The sequence below is a fragment of the Parus major genome, chromosome 27 (genome assembly GCF_001522545.3).
Source record: "Parus major isolate Abel chromosome 27, Parus_major1.1, whole genome shotgun sequence".
NCBI classification, from domain to species: Eukaryota; Metazoa; Chordata; class Aves; order Passeriformes; family Paridae; genus Parus; species Parus major.
In genome coordinates, this window is record NC_031796.1 from 2,096,572 (window position 1) to 2,120,979 (window position 24,408).

Genomic DNA, 24,408 nt, shown 5'->3' on the forward strand with positions numbered 1-24,408 from the left:
GTATTTTTGCCAGAAAAAGGAATGAAATAAGCACAGTGACTATTTTAAGCCAGTGAGTGTATTGTAGAGAATGTGCCACAGTCTACACAAATTGTTGGGAATAAAAATGGGCAGAGTGGGAAAGCAGAATTGGAGAAATCATGAATTCTGTCTGAAAAAAGCGATTTGATTGCTTTTCTGAGGTCTGTCCATTATGGCATTGCTAGTTCTGACAGCAGCTGGCTCCTGCCAAGGGAAGGTAAAAGTTACTGTTACTATTTAGACCTCAGCAGCACCTAAATGATGCACAGTTGTGCTGTTTTATTGCAAAAATGACAATGCAGACATTGACTCTTGTTGAAGAATTTATGATTTCAAAGTAAAATTATCTAATGCTTTTGTAGAAGGAGCACACAGCAGGTCACTGCCCATTCTTTGAAAAGAACTGAAAGTATATAATTTTGTGTAAAAGAGAAACTCAAATTTCCTACAGACACTTTCTGAAACCTACAGTTAGGGATGCTACCTCCTTTCAGATTATGCACATCTATATTAGAGGTTAACAAAATAAAGGGTGATTGGGAAAATAAATAAATATTTTTTTTATAAATAAACAATAAAATAGACAATCCCAAATTCTCTGTCTGAAAAGAAGCCACATGGGTGTGGGGGTGGAGGAGAATGTGGCAGTCTACCTCTGAAACATCCTATATTTTGATTTTTCCAGCTGTGAGCAAAACACTATTTCCTATCCCTCTCCTGACAACATAAATTGCAAAAGTGGTGGTTGGGGGTGACTGTTTCAGGAGTAGGATTACAGAAGACCAATCATATCTGCAGACTGCTCATCTCATCCACCTTTAACCTGTGGTAAAACCAATGAGAAATCACTGCAAACAGGATGGGTGTTGAGAGGAAATACAGCAGTAAAAATGGGATTCTTGTAAAAGCGTTTATAACTTGTAAAGAACAAATCCTTACGTTGTGAGTCAGAAAAATGCAAGATTCTGAGTGGCAGATTAACAGCAGTGCTAATTAACATTGGCACTTTTGGTAGACAAGAGCTGTATGGGACAACATGTTTTTTGGGCTAAAAGGACCTCTTCTAAGTGAGATATTTGGGACAAAGACATTACTGGTACACCTGAAGCAGGCCTGATGCTTCTAAATTGCCTGAAATCCAGGATGAAGACTGAGATGAAATGAAGCAAGTCTCTTCCACTGGCTAATCACAATCAATATTTAAAAAACAATATTTCATTGACTTTAGATGCTTGAGAAACTGTGGAACAGCTTTCCAGAGAACTGAACTGCTTTTCTCACTTCAGCAGGGCTTGCAGGTGCTCAAACTGAATTCTGAAAATTAAACCCCAAGTGTCAAATTCATGAAGCCAGAGATAAGTCTGGAAAATGTTGTTGCAGTTGTGACAATGGTTTATTTTGGGATTTTATCTGATGTATCAAGTCATAGTAAGGAAAGGACCACTTAAATACTGGTTGACTTGAAAAAGCTGCTCACCTTTACATTTGCACTGAAAGCCCTGCATGCTGTGTGCAGCCCAAGCTCAGTTTTCTCTGACTTTATTGGAAAATGTTTTTTAAAGACTAAATGAAAATGAGGATAGGTCTACAATACCAAACTGTAAAAAAAATTTACTGTTGCTTAGCAGCCCTTGCAAGGGGATTCCACACTTCTTTTTATGTTTTTTTTTTATTAAAAAAACCTGAAACAATCAGATTTCAATCAAGAACTCTTGATTGAGAGTTCACAGATTTATTGTTTTCTTTGGTGGCTTTATCTGGTTGTGATCATGCAAATCAGGAAATGTTCAGGGGGGAAGCAGGAATGAGAATATGGAAATAATTCTGATCTACTCATCTGCCCAGGAAGACCTTTTCCATGAGGCAGGGAGATCCAGGGTGGAGTTTCTTTAGGGATGTGTAGGTTGTTAGAATTAAGGACCTTGACATTTCTGATCACAGACACTGGACTTGACACCCTGACTGTTCTGTAAATCCCTGTCTTTGCAGGAAATCAGCTTTATAGTGTAGCTGAAAATCAATGAGTCTTTCTATAATTAATCATTATTTCTACTTTATTAACAATGTATTTAAAATTAAAAATAACAGACAAATATTTTTAAAGCAGTATTACTTCTCATTCTCTACAAGTTAAAACATTGCATAAATAATTTCTGGGAAAAAAAAATAAATACGTAATTCATTCTCTGAAATGATACCTTTTCTCTCTAGATTCTGGTCCCACATAAAATAACTGAAAAATCTATCAACATTGCAAATTTCCACAGTTTATATTATTTCAGCATAAATTCTACAGGACATATGCAGTATGTGACAATTCACTTTCTAACAGTATTCTTTAATGTAAAAACACAAACATTAGTCTGAGTGTTGAGAAGCTAAGCAAAGGGAAGTTGCTGCCAAACTAAAGCCTTATCAAAGCTGCATATCCTAAAGACTTTTCTAGAGGAATTAATGACTCAGCAGAGGCTCACTTTTAATGCAGAACCACCACCTTTCTCACAGTTTTAGTGCTACAGGCTGTGTGGCCAGATAATCCAAACTACAGACTAGAAAATGTAAATGGACGTATCTAAGCTGATATTAAAGTCAAATGTGTTCTAGGAAATAAGGAATAATCAGTGTTTTCTATGTTAAACTAGGTATAATGTTAGCTGTTTACAGGACAAACATCAGAGAGGTTATCTAGCTTGAGAGGAGCATCTTTTTTCATAAATCTGCTCCACTTAGAAGAATTTATTGAATTGCTCAAACAAAGCATTGTTCCTAAATCAATATGGTTTTACTTGCCAAATCTCAGTTTTGAATTTGTCGACCCCATAATCTTTTAATTAAAAGTATGAAATAGATTTGTCACACTTTTACTTCTGTTTTGAGAACACTAGTGTCATATTTTGATTTCTGTGTTCGAGAGGAAACACCTGGCGCACGAGGACATCTGATAGTGTGTTAATTTTCCAACAATTTGATTTAATTCACCATAACCTGAAATCCCTGCTACCCCTAACTTTCTACAGCTCCTTTGGAGAGTGCTAACTCTCCTGGTGCTTCCCTAATTGTCCTGCATCGTTGTCTGGGAAAGGAATCTCAATATTCTTTTCACATAAAGTGAGTGGAGGGGTTTCTAGCAAAGCGTGATTGTCACCACAACAGCTCCACTTTCCTCTGCCTTCCTACTCGTACAGGACACACAAACTCCAAGGACCTCCAAGGGGCACCCTCCAGCTCGCTTTCTCTCATCCTCTTATCAGACCATAAATGCTATAATCTGATAGATTTTTGCCTATGTGAGCCTTTGACCCAGCTTAGCAGAAGGAATTGGAACCTACTGCAGTCAGAACATCGTGCTGTGGCCTCTGAGTGCCTTTTGATGGTTCAGAAATCATCCAGAGCTGCTAGTCCGTGTCACCCAGAGCCACCTCCTAATAAGCATTTTCCAGCTCGTGCTGGTTGGATTTTCCACTCCTGGCTCTGGAGAGATGGGGCTTCTTGTTCTTCTGGGGCCGGGGGCTTTCCTTGCCGAAGTCCTTGAGCTCGGACTGGTTGTGGTAGCGAGTGTAGCGCTTGCACTTGCAGGACGTGGCCGCTCGGAATTTGTAAGTCCGAGTCTCGTGCTGGGGACAGGCCATGAGGATGCGCTGGGTGCGGGTGTGGGCAGGGATGCAGCGATAATCCAGGGAGCTGTGCCTCCACCACTTGCCCCTGCCGATGGAGTTGGGCAGGAGGTGCGAGGGCTCGCACTGGCCCGAGCACAGCAGCTCCTTGACCGGCTTCAGGCTGCGGCACGGCCCGTCCGTCACATAGCGCGTGGTGCGCATCTCCCTGCAGCTGAACTCGGAGGCATCTGTGGACAAGGAACACATTAATTGCTGTTAATTCCTCCATTCCTGTTAATTCCTTCATTCCTGCCTGCCTTCTGGGCCAGCTTTGAGAAAGCAGCCACCAAACCCCCCATGCCCTGGTTCCCTGTGCTGTCGGTGGGAAGGAGGAACGGCTTAAAAGGTGTTTTTAATGATTTATTTTACTTCTCATTATCCTCCTCTGATTTTGTTGGGAAAAAAGTCACTTTGTACCTCTAAGCCAAGCCTGTTTTACCCTTGGAGTGTTTTTCTCCTGGTTCTTAGCTCGTAAAACCTCCAAGGGGTACCTCCAGCTCAGTTTATCTCATTCTCTTATCAGACCATATATGCTATAATCTGATTGATTATTTTTTGTTAATTTTTCTCTCCTCTGCCCAGCTGGGGCAGGGAACAGTGAGTGAGTGGCTTTCATGGGTGCCTGGTGTTGTGCCAGTGTCAAACCACGACAGTTCCTGCAGCAGATCTCTCTCTGAATGTCTTGAACAGAAGGTTTTCAAGAGAAATACCTCAAAAGGCTCACTCATGCAGCTCCTGACTATTCAGCTACTCCAGTTGTAGGACCCTTGAATAACAATGTACAGTCTGGTGAATAAAATCCACCAGGTACATTTCATGTCAGTACTGTGCAGGGGGGGAAATGGAGCTTCTGGAGTCCAGCCCCAGCAGCAGCTGGGAATATTTGACAATATTCTGGCTTAATTTACCTGTGAGCAACACCTTGCTCTAATTTAATTCTATTGACTTTATATGTTTACTTCAGATTTAAATTCTTTTGCAACAACAAAAGTGTTCCTTAAGTGATTTTTAGCTTGCATAATGTGTTCCAGGTTAGAGAAATCACAGGTAATAACAGCACTAAGGAATTCCCACCATTCAGGCACCAGCTTTTCCAAGTTTCCTACTCTCTGTGGTAATTCCACATGTCCCACATATCCCCCTCAGAGAGCTAGAGGCATCTTCTGGCTATGAGGAACCTTACAGATTTTTTCCTCTTCGTTTTCTCAATGAATAACAAGAGGTAAATGAAGCATTAGAAAATGTAAGATTTCTTAGCATTAAGTACTTAGAAACTTTCCAGTTGTAGGAACTTTTCCCAGAAGTGTCTCTTTTCCCAAATGACATCTTTGGTTAATTGACTTGTTGGGAAGACACAAAATTTGATTTTTAAGTGTTTATCAAATAACTTCATCTAGATAAACACATTAATGTTCTTCTCTTAGTCAAAAGGGCACTTTTAACTCAGGAACAGAACTTGTGGTAGAAGCCTTCAGAGGTCAGCTCACAGAGAAGGCTGTGTCTGTTGAGCCCATTCTCCCCACTGTGTACAAGGTTTAGGTCAGCAAAAGAGAATTCTAACCCTGAATCTTTAGTGACAGAACAGTATTTGTACAGATATTTCAATTTTGGTTTTCCTGTGAAGTACAGAAACAGGATTTTCAGTGCTCATGTTTATATTTGTCAAAGCATGTATATATTTTTCAAAGCACAGCTAACAAGATCTCATTTTTTAAAAGTCTGAAGTTCTGCATTAATGAAATTAAACAACCTTTGTCAGCTGTGACAAAAATCCTGTCAACTGAATTCCATGTGCACTTTAGTCTAACACTAAGTTCCCTAAGCATCTAAGAAAATGATGTCTGTCTGTAAATAAAATAATGTGTTGGAGAAGGTGTATTGTACCTCTATAATGCTCAGACAGTTAAATATCCAGGCACTTGCTGGTGATATATACAGGTGATATTATGTGCATTTATGTCCTGCTCTGTAAATGTGCAGGTGCAAAATCACCCATGGTCTGGTGCAAATGTTCCAGAAATGTCTGGTCATTTTGGATCATAATTATGATTCCTTATCTTAAAGATGCCAAAACAAGTATGCAAGACCATTGTGTATTTTAAACAACTACCCAGGCTCCTTCAGCCTTTGATTTCTTAAGTTAATGTGTTTTCCACTTTGAAAAATATGCACAGATCAGTGGGGCAGGTTCCCAGCTGATGTCAGAGTAGTAAGAGGCTAAAAAAGGAAGGTGCCAAAAACCCCAACCTGCTCTGACCTGGTGGTTGCTGGGAGGAACAGAGTGCTCCCCCTCTGTTTAGGAATTTAAGGACATTTTAAGATCCTTTAAGAACCTTAAAATCATTAAAGTATCTTTTAAGATCACACTCTCAAAGGCATTACTTTTTTTTTTTTTTTTTCCTTTCTTTTAAAATATTGTTAACCTTATGGTTTTAAATGCCTTAATGACAGCTGCAGCAGAAATTCACAATTGCCTTCCAGTTGTCCCTAGAAAAAGCAGGCTGGCTAAGATCTGCAGTGCACAACAGTGGAAATTCTAAATTTGATCTGTGGCTGTGTTGCTCTGTGCTTTATGCTGTGTGTCTGCAGGACCAAGCTTGCCCTATTTTCCAGTGGAAAACTTTTTTAAAGCTACCTTTGTCTGGTGTTAGCCTTCCATATTCTGTGTTCTCAAAAGGCTGGTGCCTTGCATCAGTACTAAAGTTAGATATTTGGGCAAGTGCAGTGGCAATGTATCTTGAAGCAATTTTGGCTGCTGGAAGCTGACTGAAGATCTGTCTGTCAGCAAAGGACAGTGAGCATCACACTTCTCTCATTTAGCTGAACACAACCTCAATGTGCCAATTTTGATGTGTGATCTTAGTCACAACTGGTGTGGATGTTCCTAAATATTATTAATTTATATTATTGTCTTCACTGTCAACCCACTCCCCCACCCTAATAATAAAGAGGGAAAGATAACTTGTGGTATTTCCTCAGAAAACACAGAGCAGTGTTAAGTAATATCTACTACAGGTTTTATGTGTTGGAGTCATCTGCAGAGAGCAGCTGGGCAGAGAGATGATGTTTGCATCAGTAAACTCCAACTTTTTTTTCTAATGTTTATATTCATATTTCTTCAAGAGTAGATGTAAATCCCTATCACTTAAGGCAGTTGGGCCACACCTAAAAATGTTAATAAACAAATATATATATGATAACAAGCATTATTTTATAAACTGCTATGATCCAAAATGGTAATAATGATATTTTTCTTACCGTTAAGCTCTGGAGCTTGTTGTATGTGTCTTCCTCCATGTTTTGCCTGATTCATTGTGTTGTTGTTGCTGAAAGTCGGCTCCATCGGGGTTTCTGTATTTTCAGTGATCTCAGGAATGATTTCTGTAGCATCATTTTTAAACATCTGCCACCCTTGCACAGACTGAAATGTGATTTGTGTCACGACACAGACAGCGCACACAGCCCAAGAGATCTGCATGGTGGCAGCTCACAAACCAGCTTTTCAGCACCCTGACACTCTCAGATCCCAGGCAAAGGCACATTATTCCCCTTTTTAAAATCCCTTTTAGAACCAAGCCAGCCAATGACTATACAAAGTGGGAAGGGCCAGACAACTCATTCATCTCAGCTTTTGTCAGTGTGAAATAAAATGGGTGTGTGGGGGTGGGTTAGTGACAATATTCTACAACTTTTATGCAAAAAACCTCACATCTCTACCTAATTTTTGAGCCTGGCAACAAATGGTGATAGACAAGACCACAATGAATTGCAACCTGACAAACCTTTCTGCAGTTTTTTCCTAACAATTGTGATTAAAACCTGCTTCTGCCTCCATCCATATTTGAAACTTTGGCTGTTGTCTTTTCCAAAGGTTTTTCAGATTTTTTACATTGTTGTTATTCCTCTTCTCTTTGCTGTATAAAGTGAATAAATCTAGAAACTGTAGCTCAGTAGTTCAGTCTCTGTAGGGAAATGATTAGGGTTAGGGTAGCTTTTTTCCTCCCCTTTCCAAAATGAAGAGCTCTTCATTTTGTTTCTCAAATATACTGGAAGAAGTAGGGAAGAGCTTCATTTCAATATGAGAAGTCGTTGTGTTTACTTTTCCTTAAAAATAGTTTGCTTGGAATATGTTTTTAGGTTAAACAGCCAGAATGTTGTACATCATAATTTTTGATGTGCTCTTTCTTTCTTTTTAACTCTTTGAAAAACCCACCTAACACATTTTTGCATTTGCTTTAAATTCATTGCATACTACTGTTTCTGCTGCCATTCTGTGAAGTGTTGAATACAGGACATTTGCTCATTTTAAACACAAGAACTTGGCCAGACTGATTTCCAGCCATGATATAACCAACAAAAAGAGAAAAATGATGACTTTAGGTCTAGGGCATTTATGCCTAAGATGTATTCATGTATCATGTTTCAAAATCTCATCTATGGTATTCTTCCTTGCAAAACCAAGATGATAGTGGTGAAAATATCAGAATTTCTGTATCTCAAAGTCACATACACTTTCAAGTGATTTTCAAATGATGTTAGGCTAAATTCCTTAATCAGAAAGCATCTCAGCCTTTAGGAAGGTTAAGATACCACACTGAGCTTGTCACAGCTACTGCAAACAAAACATTTTCTTAAAGCAGTACAGGGACACGTGTGTCACTGCCATGCTTGTCACAGACTTCCTCATGAAAATATTTCCTCTAGAAGAGATCTAAAAATGATTCAGTCTGACTTTCTCCTATGACTGTAAGACTCAGAATGGTTTCCATTCCATTCTGGCATGGAGTGGGTACAGAAAAGAGGTGTCACCAAATTTAATGTGTAGGTGTGGTGTCCCTTGGTGTGCTCTGGATGCTGAACAGCAGCAATGACCTGGTGACATTTCACCCCTTCATCCCCATACACCCAGCAGGGCACCGTGGTGCTGAGTGAGCTTCAGCACAGCTGCTCTCTGCAGTGCTCCTTTCCTGAAACACTGCTGTCTGAAATGTATTTTAAGGTGCTTTCCTTCCTAGTCTTTTGCTCAGGCAAAAATTAGAAATCAGCATTGTCAAAAGTGCTCTCCTTTCCAAATAATCCAAGGAATGTCTAAAAGAAATCATGAATTGTTTCACACTACAGTGTGCCCTTACTGTCAGTTCCCCTTCCTCCTTTCCTCCAGCCCACACCTTAGGCATCCAACCATCCCAGAAATTACTCTGTTTTTATGGAGGAATCCAGCATACTACTTTCTTTCCACAAGATTTTTTCTCCTCAGTCAGGATATATTCTTAACACATTCTTTAATACAGGCTGTTGTCAAATCATTTGCCTCCAATATGCTGATTATTTTTTCTCCATCATCATCATCATCATTAGTGGCACTGATTATCTTTCATTAGCTTCCTCCTTTTGTCAGAGCAGTTAATGATGGTCTCACAAACACAGGAAACCAAACTTCCAGCTATTGCAAATGTTCTTCTAAGCATAATTTTGCTTACTTACATGTAGTAAATGTATTTTTGGCTTAGAGTCGTGAAGGACTTGAAGGACCAGGAACTAAACAAAATTTTGGTGTTATTTTTGTCAGATAGGAATACCACGATGTGTGGGTGTTCTCCAATAGAGCCCTTGGCCAAAGTGACATCAGAGCTTGTGGCAGCTCAGAGTACAGCTGAAAAGCAGAGCAGGAGAGTAGAGCAAAATTGAGTGCTGGTAATCAATTAATCCTTGCTACCTCTTTACCCCCCTGTTTAAATGCCTTCAGAATTGTATGTATTCAAAACTCAGCTTCTGTTATTTTCTTTTCATGTAATATCTGCCTAAAGAATATTTCCAAAAGCTCCCATTGTCAGTGTAGAACCTCATTTAGAGTTATCAACTGTCACATAAAACATAAAAATCTCCTTGATGTAGCTTCTCTCAAGTACTTAAACAATCAATCCCCTGTACAAATTGTTTTAACATTTATCTGTACAACCCACTTGGAGAAATAATACCAAAACAATTTCTGAATGAAAAAATCAGAAGTTATATTTAGCCTGTGGCTTAAAACTTCTGTCCATAAGCTGGGAGGCAGCCTAATAGATGCCAGGAATGCACCCAAATCTCAGGCATTCAGATTCCTTAACTACAAAAACATTCTTTCACACACTGTAGCTGCTTGCTTGCTCACAGCCCTTTCTGCAGCAAAGCAGACATGGTCTGTGCTGCAGTCTTCCTAAAAAATTTGCTTTTTGTACTGTTAATGAAGCACAGGAAAAAACCAAAAAGAGTTATCAAGGATAGAGTGTTCTCAGAATGAACCCTCACTACCAGGGTGGGACTGATACCCCTTACATGCAGAGCTGAGCTGCTCTTCTCTTTTCTGAGCTGAAAAATTCCATCCTCAGCCACGTGTTGTGGTTTGCCCACAGCCAGGAGCCAAATCCAGTGGGACTGGGGACAGAATCCCAAGGATAAAAGCTCATGGGATGAGATAAAGACATTCTAATAGGAAAAGCAAAAGCCACACATGCAAGCAAAGCAGAGAGGAGTGAATTCCTCCTGTGGGCAGTTGTTGTGTTCAGCCACCTCTGGGAGAGCAGGACCCACCCTGTGGAGCTGTTGCTGGGGAGGAGTAACACCACCACCCCAGGCTGTACATGCTGAGCATGGTGCCAAATGGTCTGGAATATCCATTTGGCCCCTTGGGTACAGCTGTCTCAAGGTGTCTCCCCCATTTTCCCACCCCCAGCTCCTCCCCAGCAGAAAAGGTCTCAGCTCTGTGTCAGCCCTACTCAGCAGTAATAAAAACATCTCTGTAAGGTCATCATTGTGCTCAGCAAAAACCCAAAACACCCTGGGAATAAAGTTAACCCTACCTCAGCCCAACCCAGTGCTCTAAGAAGGAATCAGAGACATCAGGGGAACAGGTTCAAGGAGTTAATTGGCATCTTGTACTTAGCTAATGAATCCATTGCTGCTGCTCCCTGAACTCAGGCATCTGAACAACTGAAATGCTGCCACTGCAACACTACAATGCAAGGAGATAAACTAAACCAGATTCTGAAATCTGTCACTTCCAGCTTCAGGTGCTCACTCTGCCCACACCTGGGCCAAAGGGGTCTGCTCAGCATCCAAGCCTGAAGCTGTACAGGTGCAGCTGTGGACAATCCCTCAAACTTCACACACGGCCCAGGAATTGTTTTTGACACAATTTTGCAAACAGTTGTTTGTTTGTTTGTTTGTTTTCCATGATGCAGCCTTTCCCAATCATCTTTCAGCTGTCTCAGAAGAACTCTGCAATGTCACACACTACAGAGTGAATACAACAGGCTGAATGCTGTGATGTGATCTCCTGCAAGAAGCCAAAATAAATGGATTCTTATTCTCCTACCAGAGACTGCTAAATCATTCTGGTGGCTTGTCTTTTTCAGTGATAAGAATACACTGGATCCACAGCACAGTTCAGGGATTCTGAGATGACTCTCCAGGGAGGAATAACAAGCCTACAGCTCCATCTGGTGGGTCAGCCAGCCAGCAACACCAGCATACAGGAACTAAAATTAAAACACACAACCAGCACTTGATTATTTCCAGGATTTATTTGCAGAAAACATTAATGGCACACTAATTCTCACCAGCAAATCCTTAAGAGACACCTCTCAGGTTTGTTCTATTTCTAGTTGTACTCATTGGTGAAGCCCAGAATGTAATTTTAGAAAAAGCTTCTGTGCTAAACTGAGAAAGACACCACTAGATATATTCTTTGTGCTAAAAACATCACAGTAAACTAGCAGAACTAATATAAAAAATAAAAGAAGGTAAAAAGTCCTGCTTCTGTTTCTGCCATCAGAGATTTGATTAGTTCTGGACAACAGAAGGCAGCTCAATGAAAGTATCTCAATGATGAAAATAAACATTGCTAATATTCTTTCTGCTGTTCTTTGCTGAGGAGGAGGAAGATGTATCTGACACAAATTTTTCAACTCAGAAACATTCATTATTATTATACATGGTGCCTTTCACCTCCAGGGTCTTTTAAGAAGATGAATTCTCACATCACCAACCATAATTAGAAAAGGGGGTCCAATTTTAATACAGGCTTAACACCCAAAAATGGAATTACAATACAATGTTTTGTGACTGCTAGTTCTGCATTCAGATGCCATTAATTCCAAGTTTGAAATAACTTCATGAAACGTTCACTTTTCAGCAGAGCACCATTGTCTCATGAAGTCTTTCTGGCAGTACCTGTGGTGCAGAGCTGCATGTCAGGTACAACCCCTATCCACACTGTAGTCTCACTGCATGACCAAAGGATGAAGAAAGAACTACAAAATCTTATTTTTGCTTTCTATCTTAATTTTTAGTTATAGACTTCCATACTTATTCATCAGCTAAGAAAAATTTAGTTCAGTGTGAGTGGGTGAATTTTACATGGATCATCATTTTGTCCATCTGGACTTTCATCTTTTACATCCTTGTTGTAAAATATGAGTAGCTTCTCACTTTTTCTCTTCCCATCCTCTCTAACTTCACTAACTCTTAAGTACAAAAAACCCTAAGCTGTTGCATTTTCTTTCATTGGGCTAGACTTGGCATGGTAGAGATGTTTGTTCCATGAGAGATATTTTATAGAGACACACAGCTTCTCCACACTCTACCCACACAAAAATTACCACACTGCTATTCATATTAATATAAACATATTAATGTAATTCCTGATTACACTATTTCAGCTGTGGCCAGGAAGTTTCAACTTCAGAAGTAGAGTGTTGCTGTTTGCAACAAAGAGTTCTTTTAAAATGTATCTCCCTGAATTAGCATTCTTGTAAGGAAGATCTCACAGCAAAGTGCAGGTGCTCAGCAATTTCAGAGGAATAAGAAGTTCTATTTCTTCCAATACATTCTCAATTTCATATTACATGGAAAGGAAGCTCTCATCCCCATGTTTTATACAATCTTTCCTTCTACAATCAGGAAGAGAAATTTAGAAATACAGAGAATATAATTGTGGATTAGAGGCACACAAGATCTTTCTGGCCAGATAAAATGTGCAGAGGAACTTGCAACATGGCTGTACTTGGAGAGCAAGACTGAGAGGAAGGGTATGATCTATTAATGGAGCAGTGATCTGACATTTTAACTATTTTTAGTCTGCTCTAAAAGCAGAAATGGTTTCATTGCTGAGTTGCCTATCAGTAATTTTAAATATGATATACTGTCTCATTTTAAAACCAATTTATGTTGTCTTACTTCTGCCTCTCCACCCTCATATTACAAAACATTTGCTAAATCAGTTTTGTTCTACCAAGACAAATGGGCCAGTTCCCATAAGAGTGACCAGTGTCCCACGAAGCAAAAGATTATCTTCAATGTAACAACACATTCCCCTCTGTTTTGATTTTCAGTATTTCTTGATGCTTACAAATACAGAAACATCACCATAAGGTAAACAGACTCAATTTTAATAAATCTTTCTGGTTCCAATCTGACAACTTCCAGCTTTCTTACAATCTACCCAAGAGTAACAAAGGTCTAATGGTTTCTTAGCTCTTTCATGGACTGGAATTTTGACTTCCAAGTAACAGGTGAAAGATAAAGTGCATCCACATGAATTTCCCTTTTCTTCCTTATAGTGCAAATAGGTGTTAAGAGTACATGGTGTGAGACAAGACAAAAAAAAAAATAAATCTATGTTTAAAATAAAAATTTTTAAAGGGTAGTTTATAAATGATATTGCAGTATTAAAAGTCAGCATTGTAGAAATGGTAAGGCCAGTATTCCTATTTCTAAAGCCACTACTCCTATTTCACATAACATGAAATTAGTAACTAGGAATTTTGAAGAAGCAATTAATCTACTCCTGATTAAATGGATCAATGGGAGAAAGCAGACAGGTATGTAATTACTGGAATTGACTACAGCTTATTACTACTGAACCATCCTGACTCAAAGCAAGCACTGGATACTGAGTGACTCTGGAGATGTGACAGGGACACCATGCAGAGTGTTCCTCAACCATCACCTGAAGGACACAACAGAGAAAAGGCTCCTTGATGTGGCAGTTCCATCCTGTGGAAGGAAAAACAGTAAGACTGGAGCTCAAGCTCAAGTTAAAGTTAAACTCACCTTTGGAGTTTAACTTCAAGAATGTTACCTTGCTGTACAGAGCCTCCACTCCAACATCTCCGAACCACAGAACCCCAACAACAGGAGTACAACAGTGCAAGCACGTCCTTTGTGATTCCTGATTACTAAACTGAGTAGACAAAACTACATCTGGGATCACAAGTGTTACCAATACAGTGTTTATGTTTAAAACACTGTGTTTCATCCTGGAACTGCATCAAAGCACAGGTGAGAATGGAACAGTCACTCTGGTTTCTGATGGTTTAACCAACAATTCCAGTTTGCAGTGGGAGATTATTTGCATTAACACAGTGCTGTAACTCACATTATGTACACATTTACACACCAAGTCAGGCACAGTGCAAACAAAGCTCCCTCTCCCAATGCTGCAATGACTCATTTCATCTGTAGTAAACAGCATCAGGACATCATTTATTTGAATATAGTGTAAATATTTCCTACACAGTGTGGTACATTACAATGCTCATTTCTAGTTAATGATACCATGCAAGCAATCCAAGAAGTCAAGAGTGTTCTTCTGCAAACTGCTTTGTAAGCACACCTCTGCTGGAAGGAATCTGCTCGTGTGGTCATTCCACTCTGTGTTACTGAACAGTGATAGTAAAGAAGAGATAAAGACACTGTAATTCCATACAAGCTTTGAAAGCCATTATATTAATATACCTAGGACTTAATTATACATCCACCACAAGCACTTCTAAAGACTAATATTTCTTCCTTGTTCAAGTTCTTCCCTCAGCATTTGCTCTTGGCATTTTTTTCTAGTATGCTTTCAAAATAAAAATAAAAGAGCATTTAATAACAGACCATTTAATGTCCATTGTAACAGCAAGAGATAAAAAACTATTCTTGGAAACAGTGTGCATGAAGCATGGGCTCTGAATGGCTTTACTATCACACTGTGTATTGCATAAATCCACACAAAACACTGCATGCACTTCATTTTCCAAGTGAATGCATCTGTGCAATTGTATATATGCTTCCCATTCCTTGAAGCTCCTACATTCAAACTTTAGGCACCTGTGTGCATGAAAAAGAAGCTTTAGAAATTACAGTGCTCCTACTAAGAGTGAGTGAAGAGATGTGTTGGGGCTTTTGGGAACTGGTGCTCTGGTGGGATTAAAGACAAAGCTTAAATGGATCACATTCAATGTCAATGCAAACCACATATGCTATGGAGTCTGCAGGGGCTCTGAAATATGTGTGAAGACAGCTGTTATCACTGGAGTTATCACTCTAAAAACATCTCTTTATGGAAACAGCTCCAAACAGTGACACAATTTTGTACCATCCTGACAGACAGTCACAGAGTTCAAGAAGGATACGCTCACTAGACAAGCAGGAATTGTTTTGCTTTAGCCTGGTGGTTGCAATTTGGGTCTCTAAAGCATCCTCTAAAGGTCTGAGAAACTTAAAAAGCAACACTGCAGTGCCATGTCCTAGGGCTTGAGCTTGCCCTCCTTCAGGAGCCGCTCGTTGAGCTGGCAGAGCTGCCTCAGGAAGCCGTCGTTGGGGCCGATCTCTCGTTTCTGCCGCACGGCGCAGAGCGCGCTCCGCACGTCCATGCGCTGCCGCAGCATCAGGTACGCGATGACCAGCGTGGGTGAGCGGCTGTAGCCCTCCCTGCAGTGCACCAACACCTGGCCTGCAGGGACACAGGGTGGAATACACGTCTGAAAAGCAGCATGAAATAGCCAGGATAGGAGGTGCGTTAGTGTTAGTCCTTTCACAGCTCGAGAAGTGTGAGCTCCAAATGCTACAGGAGACATGCTGGAGTTGGAAGAAAGGCGCTGTTTGCTCTGCTAGGAGCTGCACAGGCTGTGACCAAGGGTAATGTAAAATTAAAAAAAAAATGGGTTGCAAGTCAAACAATTGCACTGAAATGTATTTGCTACTCTATATCACAAGAGTCAAACTATGTCTGTTTACTGTATTTCTCCTGCCTTTGGTGGTTTTGACAAGCTTTGCCCCTAAAGATGACCAGTACCAAAGAGCACAAATAAATGAAGTTTAAAATACATGGAAAACATATATGCTGTTTGCCATGTACTGCATCTCCTCAAAGATATCCAGCCTTGCAGCTGCATTGCTGCCAACTGCTGCACTAACTGCATGCTGCATCACACCTGGCCATTTCTCTGGCTGTTTATGAAGCCACATTTCAGGTAGATGAAGCTGCCTACTCTTCAAAGACAAGAGGCACAAATTGCTAACCAAGCTGTTTGTCAGCACCAATAAAATTCTTCCAGCTGATTGATTAGGGAACTCATTCTACATGTTAGGTGGGTGTATTGCGTTTGCATGGCAACATTTTGGTGGTGGGGGGGGCACAGGGGTGCCTTTTGTGAGAAAATGCCAGAGGCTTCCCCTGTGTCCAAAAAAGCCAGAGCCAGCTGGATCCAAGGATTTGCCAAAGTCAACAGTGATAGTGGTAGCACCTCTGGGCCTCGAGCACCCCAAGCCCTGGTTCACAGGCTGCAGGTAAGGCTGGAGCTCTTCTCCACTGGGGCCATAATGGAGTTGTGGAAACCCTTGGGGGCGAGGCCCTGGTACTGGGGCTTGGATCTCTGGACACAAGAGCAGACTCAGACAAAGCTCTGAGCCCTGGGGGACCCATCTGTCCCAAAGGGAACCACCACAGAACAGAACCCAAGAACAGAGCCCTCCCCAGACACTGTCAACATGCCACACTGGGCTAAAGACATAGAGCCCACTATGGGAACTTCCAGGAGGCCAAGACTCCTTCAGGTCCTGCCTCCACCTCCCCCTGCTCCAGCTGGAGCACAGGCCCTGCTCCCTCTCCCACAGGTACTTGTCCCTGCTCCTGTCCCCACCAGACCTCACCAGGAGCTGCCACTGGCCTTGTGCCTGTCCCCTTGTGCTGCTTGACATGAGGAGGTAGAGAAAATAGGGAATGAAACTTAAATTGAAAAGAAGGAGGGGTAGAGGGAAGGTCTTTTGAGGTTTGGTTTTGTTACTCATTCCCCTACTCTGATTTGATTGGTATTAAGTGAAATTAACTTCCCCAAGCTGAGTCTCTTTTGCCTGTGATGGTAATTGCTGGGTGATCTCCCTGTCCTTATCTTGACTCAGGAGCCTTTTGTTTTACTTTTCTCCCCTGTCCAGCTGAGGAGGGATGTGCTGGCATGGCTTGGTGGGCACCTGGTATCCAGCCAAGGTTAAGCCACCACATGGGTAAATCCTACAGCGAGGTACCCAGAAATAAAAAAGCAGGCCACTGCCCCCTTGGAGAAATCTAACCTGATTTTACTGTTTCTCACCTTCTTCCTCTTTGATCTGTTTTTCCAGACACAGGAATTTTATCCTTCCCAAATGCAGTGGGACATGTAGCCCCAGTCTGCTCTCCAGAGTAAATTGTTTTTTGAGACAAGGAAACAGCTGAACCATACCCACATGCTCTTATCATAACCACAACTTGCTTTGAATCACACCAACAGAAATCCTGTTACCACATTTGCCTTAAACAGCAAAAGCTTCTAAGCTCAAGACAAATCACTAGCATGGTAAAAGAGCTAAAACAATTAATTGTCAGCATTTCTTGAAAGCCTGTAAATTAGCAAAATTTAGATTCTTGATTATATACATGAAAGAGAACTGACTTTTCAGCAAATGGTCAGAAGCAAAATGGTTTCTAGCCTTTCCCTGTGAAAGGCAGTGTCTGAGGGGCTGCCTTCCAGACCTGCAGGATACCAGACCTGCCCTCCAGAACTTCATGCATTGCAACACTAAAATGAAATTGAAGGAGAATACTATTATGTTCCTCTTCACTATCCTTACTCTACACTTCAACACAAAACAAACAATTTGCAGTAACCAGTTAATCTTAAGACTGGCTCCAACATCACCCAGCTCCAAGCTCCTCTTTGTTTACCACACTAAAAAACCAGGGGTGGGTGTGGTAGAAAACTACTAAGACTGAAAGAATCAGCAAAAGGAAGTGCTGCAAATTCAGACTGACTTTGAATTTACTGACCCTGAAACTATTGAGATTAAAGTGAGCAGGTACAGTCATGGCACAGCAAACCCTTCTCTCCTCTTGCAGCCTGTTTCAGTGACTCACAATGCTAACTGCAAGAGGTGTATTTAATTTTTAGAGTTTTTCATACTGCACCAAACTGGATGTAGAATTTATTTCCATCTGTCAAAGCCCACATCACAGCTCCAGTACCCCTTTGCCTATTTCAGAGAAACAACTTCTTCAGTTGTGGGAATTCTCATTCCTCCCATTCAATGCTCAGTCACGAAGCAAGAAAGAAATTAAGCATGTGTAGAAATAAGAGGAATGCTGAAATAGTTAGACAACACAAACACCATCTGTCCCACTGCACTGTGTCCTAGGACTTCTGCTCTGAGGAAACACACTACAGAGAAATGTGGCAATAAACAACATTGCAAATATGACCTTCAACTTTGCTGCAATCCTAGGAAATAAAAGAGGCAATCAACACATAAAATAATGTAAGGACTTAATGTAATAAAAACCGTCGGATGACAGTCTCTAGTCTTACTGTACATTTAGAAAAAACCCCATGTAACAGGCTTTGTGATTACTCTTCAGTATCTGTATTACTTGTATCACTTCTACCTTTAAACTGTTATTTCTAATGCCCTTAAACAACTTTTAGACCCTTAACTTATTTTTTAAAAAATATTTTGGATGTGATTTAACATTTCTAAGGAAAAATAAAGACATCTCCTCCCAGAAAGAAACTATAATAAGATGCAGCAGCTGTTTCCCATTTCAAAGTCACTCCTACAGTGACAGACTTCCCTCTGCCATGTACTGGATCCCTCCATGTATAAACACAAGACTGAGCTGTTTTACTGTGTATCTTTTGTCTTATGTGTATTGTATCATTGATTCAGGGCCTTTATCTGAATTTCTCACTCGGTTGTTCTGTTTACAATATGAGCAAAGAACCATTTTAAACAGCAAATAGCTAAGAAACATATGCAGTGCACAGAAAACACGGTAGAAAGGTATTTCAGTTTGCCTTACCATCCTTCTGGGAAAGGGCTTTCTCAATAAAATCAGCTGCCTCCTCAAAATAGCGACTGAGGTTAAATTCCTGTGTATCGTTAGCTTTAATGCCATGGTATCTGATGCCTGTGCCTTCATAGAACTCTGCATTAGTGTTCACATGCATGAATGATTTCCCCTCTGCTGCATTCAGAACATGGGTTATCCCCAGACGCTGCAGCCTCATAATGTTCTTGGCTATGAACCTGCATGACAGAAAGTGTCAAGAAAACGATTAGATTTTGGTCAATCATCTCAGTATTTAGGTATTGATAACCAAACCCTTTGATTTTTCTGTTAATAGATGCCAAATATACTGTGCCCAAAAGTGAATTAGCTACAGGTTATAAAGTCACACAAATATTCAGAGCCATGGTCACTGTTTGTGAGAATGCTGCTTTCTTGGCTGATGACTGAGGAAAGCACACATGAAAGTGCATCTGCATCTGTTAGATCCTCCAAGGGGATAAAATAGTCACTTTCTGAACATAAAATTCTGACCAAAGTAGGAAAATAACTGGAGACAATAACACATTAACTTCTAAGATTAACCATTATCCACATAAAAAGTTATAAAAAGCCTCTACTGTCAGGTACCAGTGTTGCAGAACTTGATAAGCAGTACTTGCTACTTCAGCAGGCAGTCCAGCCAAACTGACATTTTGGGGGGCAATTTTAAGCACTGTGAAACAGCACTGACTTCTTATCAGGTCACAGGAAGAAAGTAACTGATAAATGTTACTGCATCTTCAGAAGACTCATCTGAGGGCCACTAAGAGGTGTAGTCCTATAGCCCTTCAGTTTTACCAATAATTGTAGCAAAACCAGGAGTTTCCATCTTTAGGTGGCTAAAAGAGTGACCTACCCTATTAATGAACAATTGAGCTGGATGCTACCAATCATGCCTTTCAAGCTTGATGATGATAATTAATTAGATCCAGTAATAATGCCATAAGCTTTGATAAAAGCTCCAGGATGCACTATGGCAAAGAACATATCTGCTCAGTAACAGCTGACCATGCACAAGTCTCTGCTCGTGCCCTAGAACACAATCTATAGTAAGAGGAGCCAACCCTTAAATAATATCAGGAGATCATTGACTCCTTTTTGCCATAAACCCACTACTTTTCATTCTGAGTCTGATTATCTCCATATGGCAGTTGCAATACTTCTGTCACTTTCCTGGGAAGAAATAAAACCTGTATGTTTTATCACACTGCGTGGTCTCCTAGTAAAATTGAAGCCCCACTGGTCAACATTAGCAGAATGTGACAGAAAGCTTTGGCTGAAGGATAACTCAGTTCCTACACACTTTGTGAAAAGAGGTAGCCTAGGCAGATTGTTTTTAAAAGCAGCTTTCAGTATGTGTCTAACTGGATATGGGAACAAAAATATTTTTCAAAAATCTCCCTACAGCTCAACTCAAAAATTGCAAATACAAGAACTCTTAATATTAATATGAACTCCAGATAAGCATTTGTGCAGTACCATTTTGGACAAGTTTCTGTGAGGTGGAATGCATCCAGGGCTTTTGGCTGGACACTTAATCTAAAAACTTAAAATAAACACCCAAATTAGTCAGTTTACATCTATATGAATCACTGAGTCCATTCACTCACAATTTTGATGTAATTCAAGGCCATGAATATCTTGAGAATTCCTTTCTTCCTGATGACTGCACACCCCTTAAATTCTAGTGTAAGCAGATGAAGACTTATGCATGACTGAAGCTTCTACATTTTCTGCTGTCTGTGCCAAGCAACTATGGCAATGAACCAAATATTTGTAAGACTTCATTACCCAAACAAATGCTGACAGATTTTCCATCTGGCAGGACATCATCTGTGCCAGGGGAGAAGTTTCAGTGTCTGGAGAATTCTGCTTTCAACACAAAAATCCTACAGAGCAAGGCCAAACCAGAAAGTGTTAATTCAGCAGTGAGTTCCTATGCTTAGTAGGGTGAGAATATGGTTTAATTAATATTCTATAGATCAGCATATATCTGACTGTTCAGCATCAATAGGAACTCCCATCCTGAAATCATGGCTGAATCTGGCAACAGACTGGCTTCCCTGGAGGCAAACTCATTCCCAGTGAATGATTTTTGCAGATTTTACAGACAATTTTCTTACACAGCTAGAGGTGAAAAAGAGAGAATTTGTATGCCATTTGTTTCTCCTTTTCCAAACAGTCCTTGGATCTCTCTCATCCTTAACATTTCATTCCAGCTGCATCATGTTGGATGTTGGAATGCTAGCTCCTTCAAATAGCAGAGATGCTAACATCAGCTTCACCTGCTTCCTGAAAAGCCAGAGAAAAACTCCAGAATCTTGTCCACTCTCAATATAGAAGATTTAGAGTTTCTTGTCCTGTGAGTAACACCAGTAAGAAGTGTTTCTTTGGAACAGAGATGTATTATTTTACCAGCCACAAAACCCAGGTTTTGGAGAACCATTCATCAGCAATTAAGGATACACAAGGCTATGAACTATTGGCACATGGAATTATAAGCAAATAAACCAAACTTTTCATGGCAAAAAATGCCAGCCTATTAACACATTTTAATTTGCACTGTCCTGCCCATGCAAAATTGTTTCCTTACCAACAGTTCCCTTTACAGTCACTGAAGTTAACATGAATTTTGAGAGTGCCCTTTGTACTCCTTACAACATATCTGCAATTCCAGCACATTAAGAACAAAGAATTGCTTCATGGGTTACCCACATAGATTAAAACATACAGAAAAAAGTAAGATTGGGTATTCAAAACCAGAACTTTTTTACCAAATACAGTTCTGGAGACATGGCCAGAATTGTTACAGCTTTCCAAGCATCTGGGAAAAACCCTACAAATTCCCTAAGTCATCAGTTCAGAAATCTAAGCCTGCTCATTTTCAGGCAAAACACTGGTTTTAACAAGAATGGGTGCTCTGGATAAAAAGCCTCCCACCCTCCACTGTGCTGACTTCTCCCTCTTGTCCCTATCTTTATGTCACCTGTAACCCTGATAAAAATGAATTCTGTCCAACCCTTCTGGGCAGATGAAGATGTTACACTGAAATACATCTCCATTTATACAGAAACACAAAATGATGTGCACTTGTAGTGCATGCCAAATTGTTATTCTGCTATTGTTTGAAAAATATATAATTGTGCTAATCTATCACCTATACAATTCTTGTTTTAGGGATATTACATTTTTACTCTACTTCACAAATATTTTTGAATCTTCTTATGAGGTTAGAATTGCCTATGGTGATACAGAAACCCCTAATTTTCAAAGTATTTTATCATTTTATCTCTGCATTTTCACTAATTTTGACTTTCATGTATTGCCTGGAAGATTGATGACTTTGGCTCTGCCTGCAACTTGAAGTCACTTGATGGATCAACTGTTACTCTACACTATGACCCAATTTAATCTCATCAGCCTCAATGTCTCTATGTTGTCATTTTTGTCTAAAGATGAATTACTCTTAAGGAGAGACAGCAGCATCCCTGTGCAAAATATCCTAGAGGTTACCAACAGAAGTTTCTGAATCTCACTCAGAGGTTTGAGTTTTTTCCTGTGAGCTCCTGTTGAAATTCTATTCCTTTTACATCATGTATGGGCATTCCAATCCCCCTATTCTGGCTGCTCTGTGAATTTTTGTTGTAATAAAACCTCTGTTGCTTGTCATCCAAAACATGGCCCTATATTGCACACAACAAATGTAGAAAAGCAGGACATGAAGCTTGAAATTATGTTCAAGATTTGTATTGTTTCAGAATGACTAATATACCAAACACTACTTACAATGCAGTATATACCACAATTCCACTTGACTGAAAAATCTTCTTAGGAATTTATATTATTTCCAGTTTGAGAATATCAAAGTTCATCATGCAGTGACAAAATCTTAATGGAAATCCATCTATTCAACTGGACCTCAGCATTACCTTAACTCTCTGTGGATGCTTCAAAGATATTATTGCCTCTTAAGTCTTGACAAATTAAGATTATCTGCTCCAATTGTGAAATGATTTTTTTCAGCCACAAAGTTATTTCTTACTTCTAGCTGCCCTCCAGAATTTTTCAGTGTTCTTTAAAAAACAGTGACAATACAACTGCATGTTTTCTGTTTGTCCAACTAGCAGCAGAACTGTTCTTATGCTAAAAACTGCCCTACAGATGTTTTTTGTCACTTACTACATAAAAAGTCCTTCTCAATGGTCAAGATTTCCACCAGACAGAGATTTTCCACTGTGCAACTTATACATGCATTATCTGTTCTTAGACACCCTTGAATTTGAACATATTAAAGTCCATAACCTATAATTAAAATAAATTACTGAACAATGGAAACAACTCTGTAGTAGCTAACTACCTTCAAAGTTATTTTTAAGTTATTTACTGTGCAAATCAACTTGCAAGCTATGACTTCCTTTTTTCCAGGTAACTGCTACAAATATGAAGGAGATGGTGGCTGTCAGACACTGAGAGAATGATTTTAGTCCCATCTCTGGATGTGCATGTCCTGCATCCACTGGCAGTAACAAATACCAATTGTTTTGGCTCAGAAGTTAGTGACAACCTATGATCTCGACCTGTACTTCTTTAGGAGGTACAAACCTAAAACAAGAACAGGGATCCAGTATACCACACATGTATAAATATATAAAAAAAAAAAAGTCAGTCAACAAAAAGAATCACCAATATAGCAGTGAAGAAATGTACGAAGATGGACCAAAAAGGGGAAGGAGAATCAGCAGGACAGGACAGTAACAGATAACTGAAACCATGACGTGATGCAAAAAATAAATCCCACAGGGCCCGCTGAGATCCAGCAGATCCCGTCCTGCAGCCTGGCTGGAAGCACCGGGAGCTGCTCGGTGACCGCCCTGCCCCTCACGGCCCGGCCCCTCCGCCCTACAGACACCGCTCCCCTCACGGCCCGGCCCGGCCCCTCCGCCCTACAGACACCGCTCCCGGCCCAGCCCGGCCCCTCTGCCCTACAGACACCGCTCCCCTCACGGCCCGGCCCCTCTGCCCTCCGGACACCGCTCCCGGCCCAGCCCGGCCCCTCTGCCCTCCGGACACCGCTCCCCTCACGGCCCGGCCCGGCCCCCTCTGCCCTCCGGACACCGCTCCCCTTACGGCCCGGCCCCTCCGCCCTACAGACACCGCTCCCAGCCCAGCCCGGCCCGGCCCCTCTGCCCTCCGGACACCGCTCCCAGCCCGGCCCGGCCCGGCCCGGCCCCTCTGCCCTCCGGACACCGCTCCCAGCCCCCTCTGCCCTCAGGACACCGCTCCCAGCCCAGCCCGGCCCCTCTGCCCTCCGGAACCCGCCCCCGGCCCGCTCCGAGCCCCCGGCCGGGCCCCGCTCCGGCGCACTCACGCGTTCCCCACGTGGATGCGCGGCACCACCTCGTTGCTGTGCGCGCTGGGCAGGCTGTAGCAGCCGCTCTCATTAGACAGGAGATCGTTCAGCTCCTCCACCGAGATCTGATAATCGGCCATGGCCGGGCCTCCGCCGCCAGCCGGGAGCCCCTCGGCGCTGCGGCTCCAGCCCGGGCCGCTCCCGCCCCGCCCGGC

At 41.2% G+C, this 24,408-nt stretch overlaps 1 protein-coding gene across 6 annotated transcripts; it reads right to left on the reverse strand.

Annotated features, from left to right (window-relative positions):
* Positions 1–1,220: 1,220 nt before the first annotated feature.
* Positions 1,221–24,407, reverse strand: LOC107215213 (dual specificity protein phosphatase 3). 6 transcript variants are annotated; one of them, XM_015651225.2, is made up of 4 exons: positions 18,814–18,895; positions 11,035–11,197; positions 6,936–9,330; positions 1,221–3,865 (listed from the first exon to the last, which is right to left on the reverse strand). In XM_015651225.2, the coding sequence occupies exons 3-4, from the start codon at positions 7,153–7,155 to the stop codon at positions 3,444–3,446; spliced, it is 642 nt and encodes a 213-aa protein (XP_015506711.1). In that variant the 5' UTR covers positions 7,156–9,330; positions 11,035–11,197; positions 18,814–18,895; the 3' UTR covers positions 1,221–3,443. The 6 variants fall into 6 exon arrangements, 5 of the variants coding, with proteins under 5 accessions (XP_015506711.1, XP_033375968.1, XP_033375969.1 ...); XM_033520077.1 differs by having other exon boundaries at positions 6,936–7,098; positions 9,162–11,197; XM_033520078.1 differs by having other exon boundaries at positions 6,936–7,098; positions 9,158–11,197.
* Between the last annotated feature and the right edge of the window lies 1 nt (position 24,408).

What these genes read in the sequence shown, in the direction of transcription:
- LOC107215213 (XM_015651225.2), bottom strand. Translation starts at nt 7,155, where the DNA reads ATGCAGATCTCTTGGGCTGTGTGCGCTGTCTGTGTCGTGACACAAATC. An exon ending in ACAAGCTCCAGAGCTTAACG is followed by an intron (nt 3,866 to 6,935) that starts GTAAGAAAAATA and finishes CCTTGTCCACAG; the next exon opens with ATGCCTCCGAGTTCAGCTGC.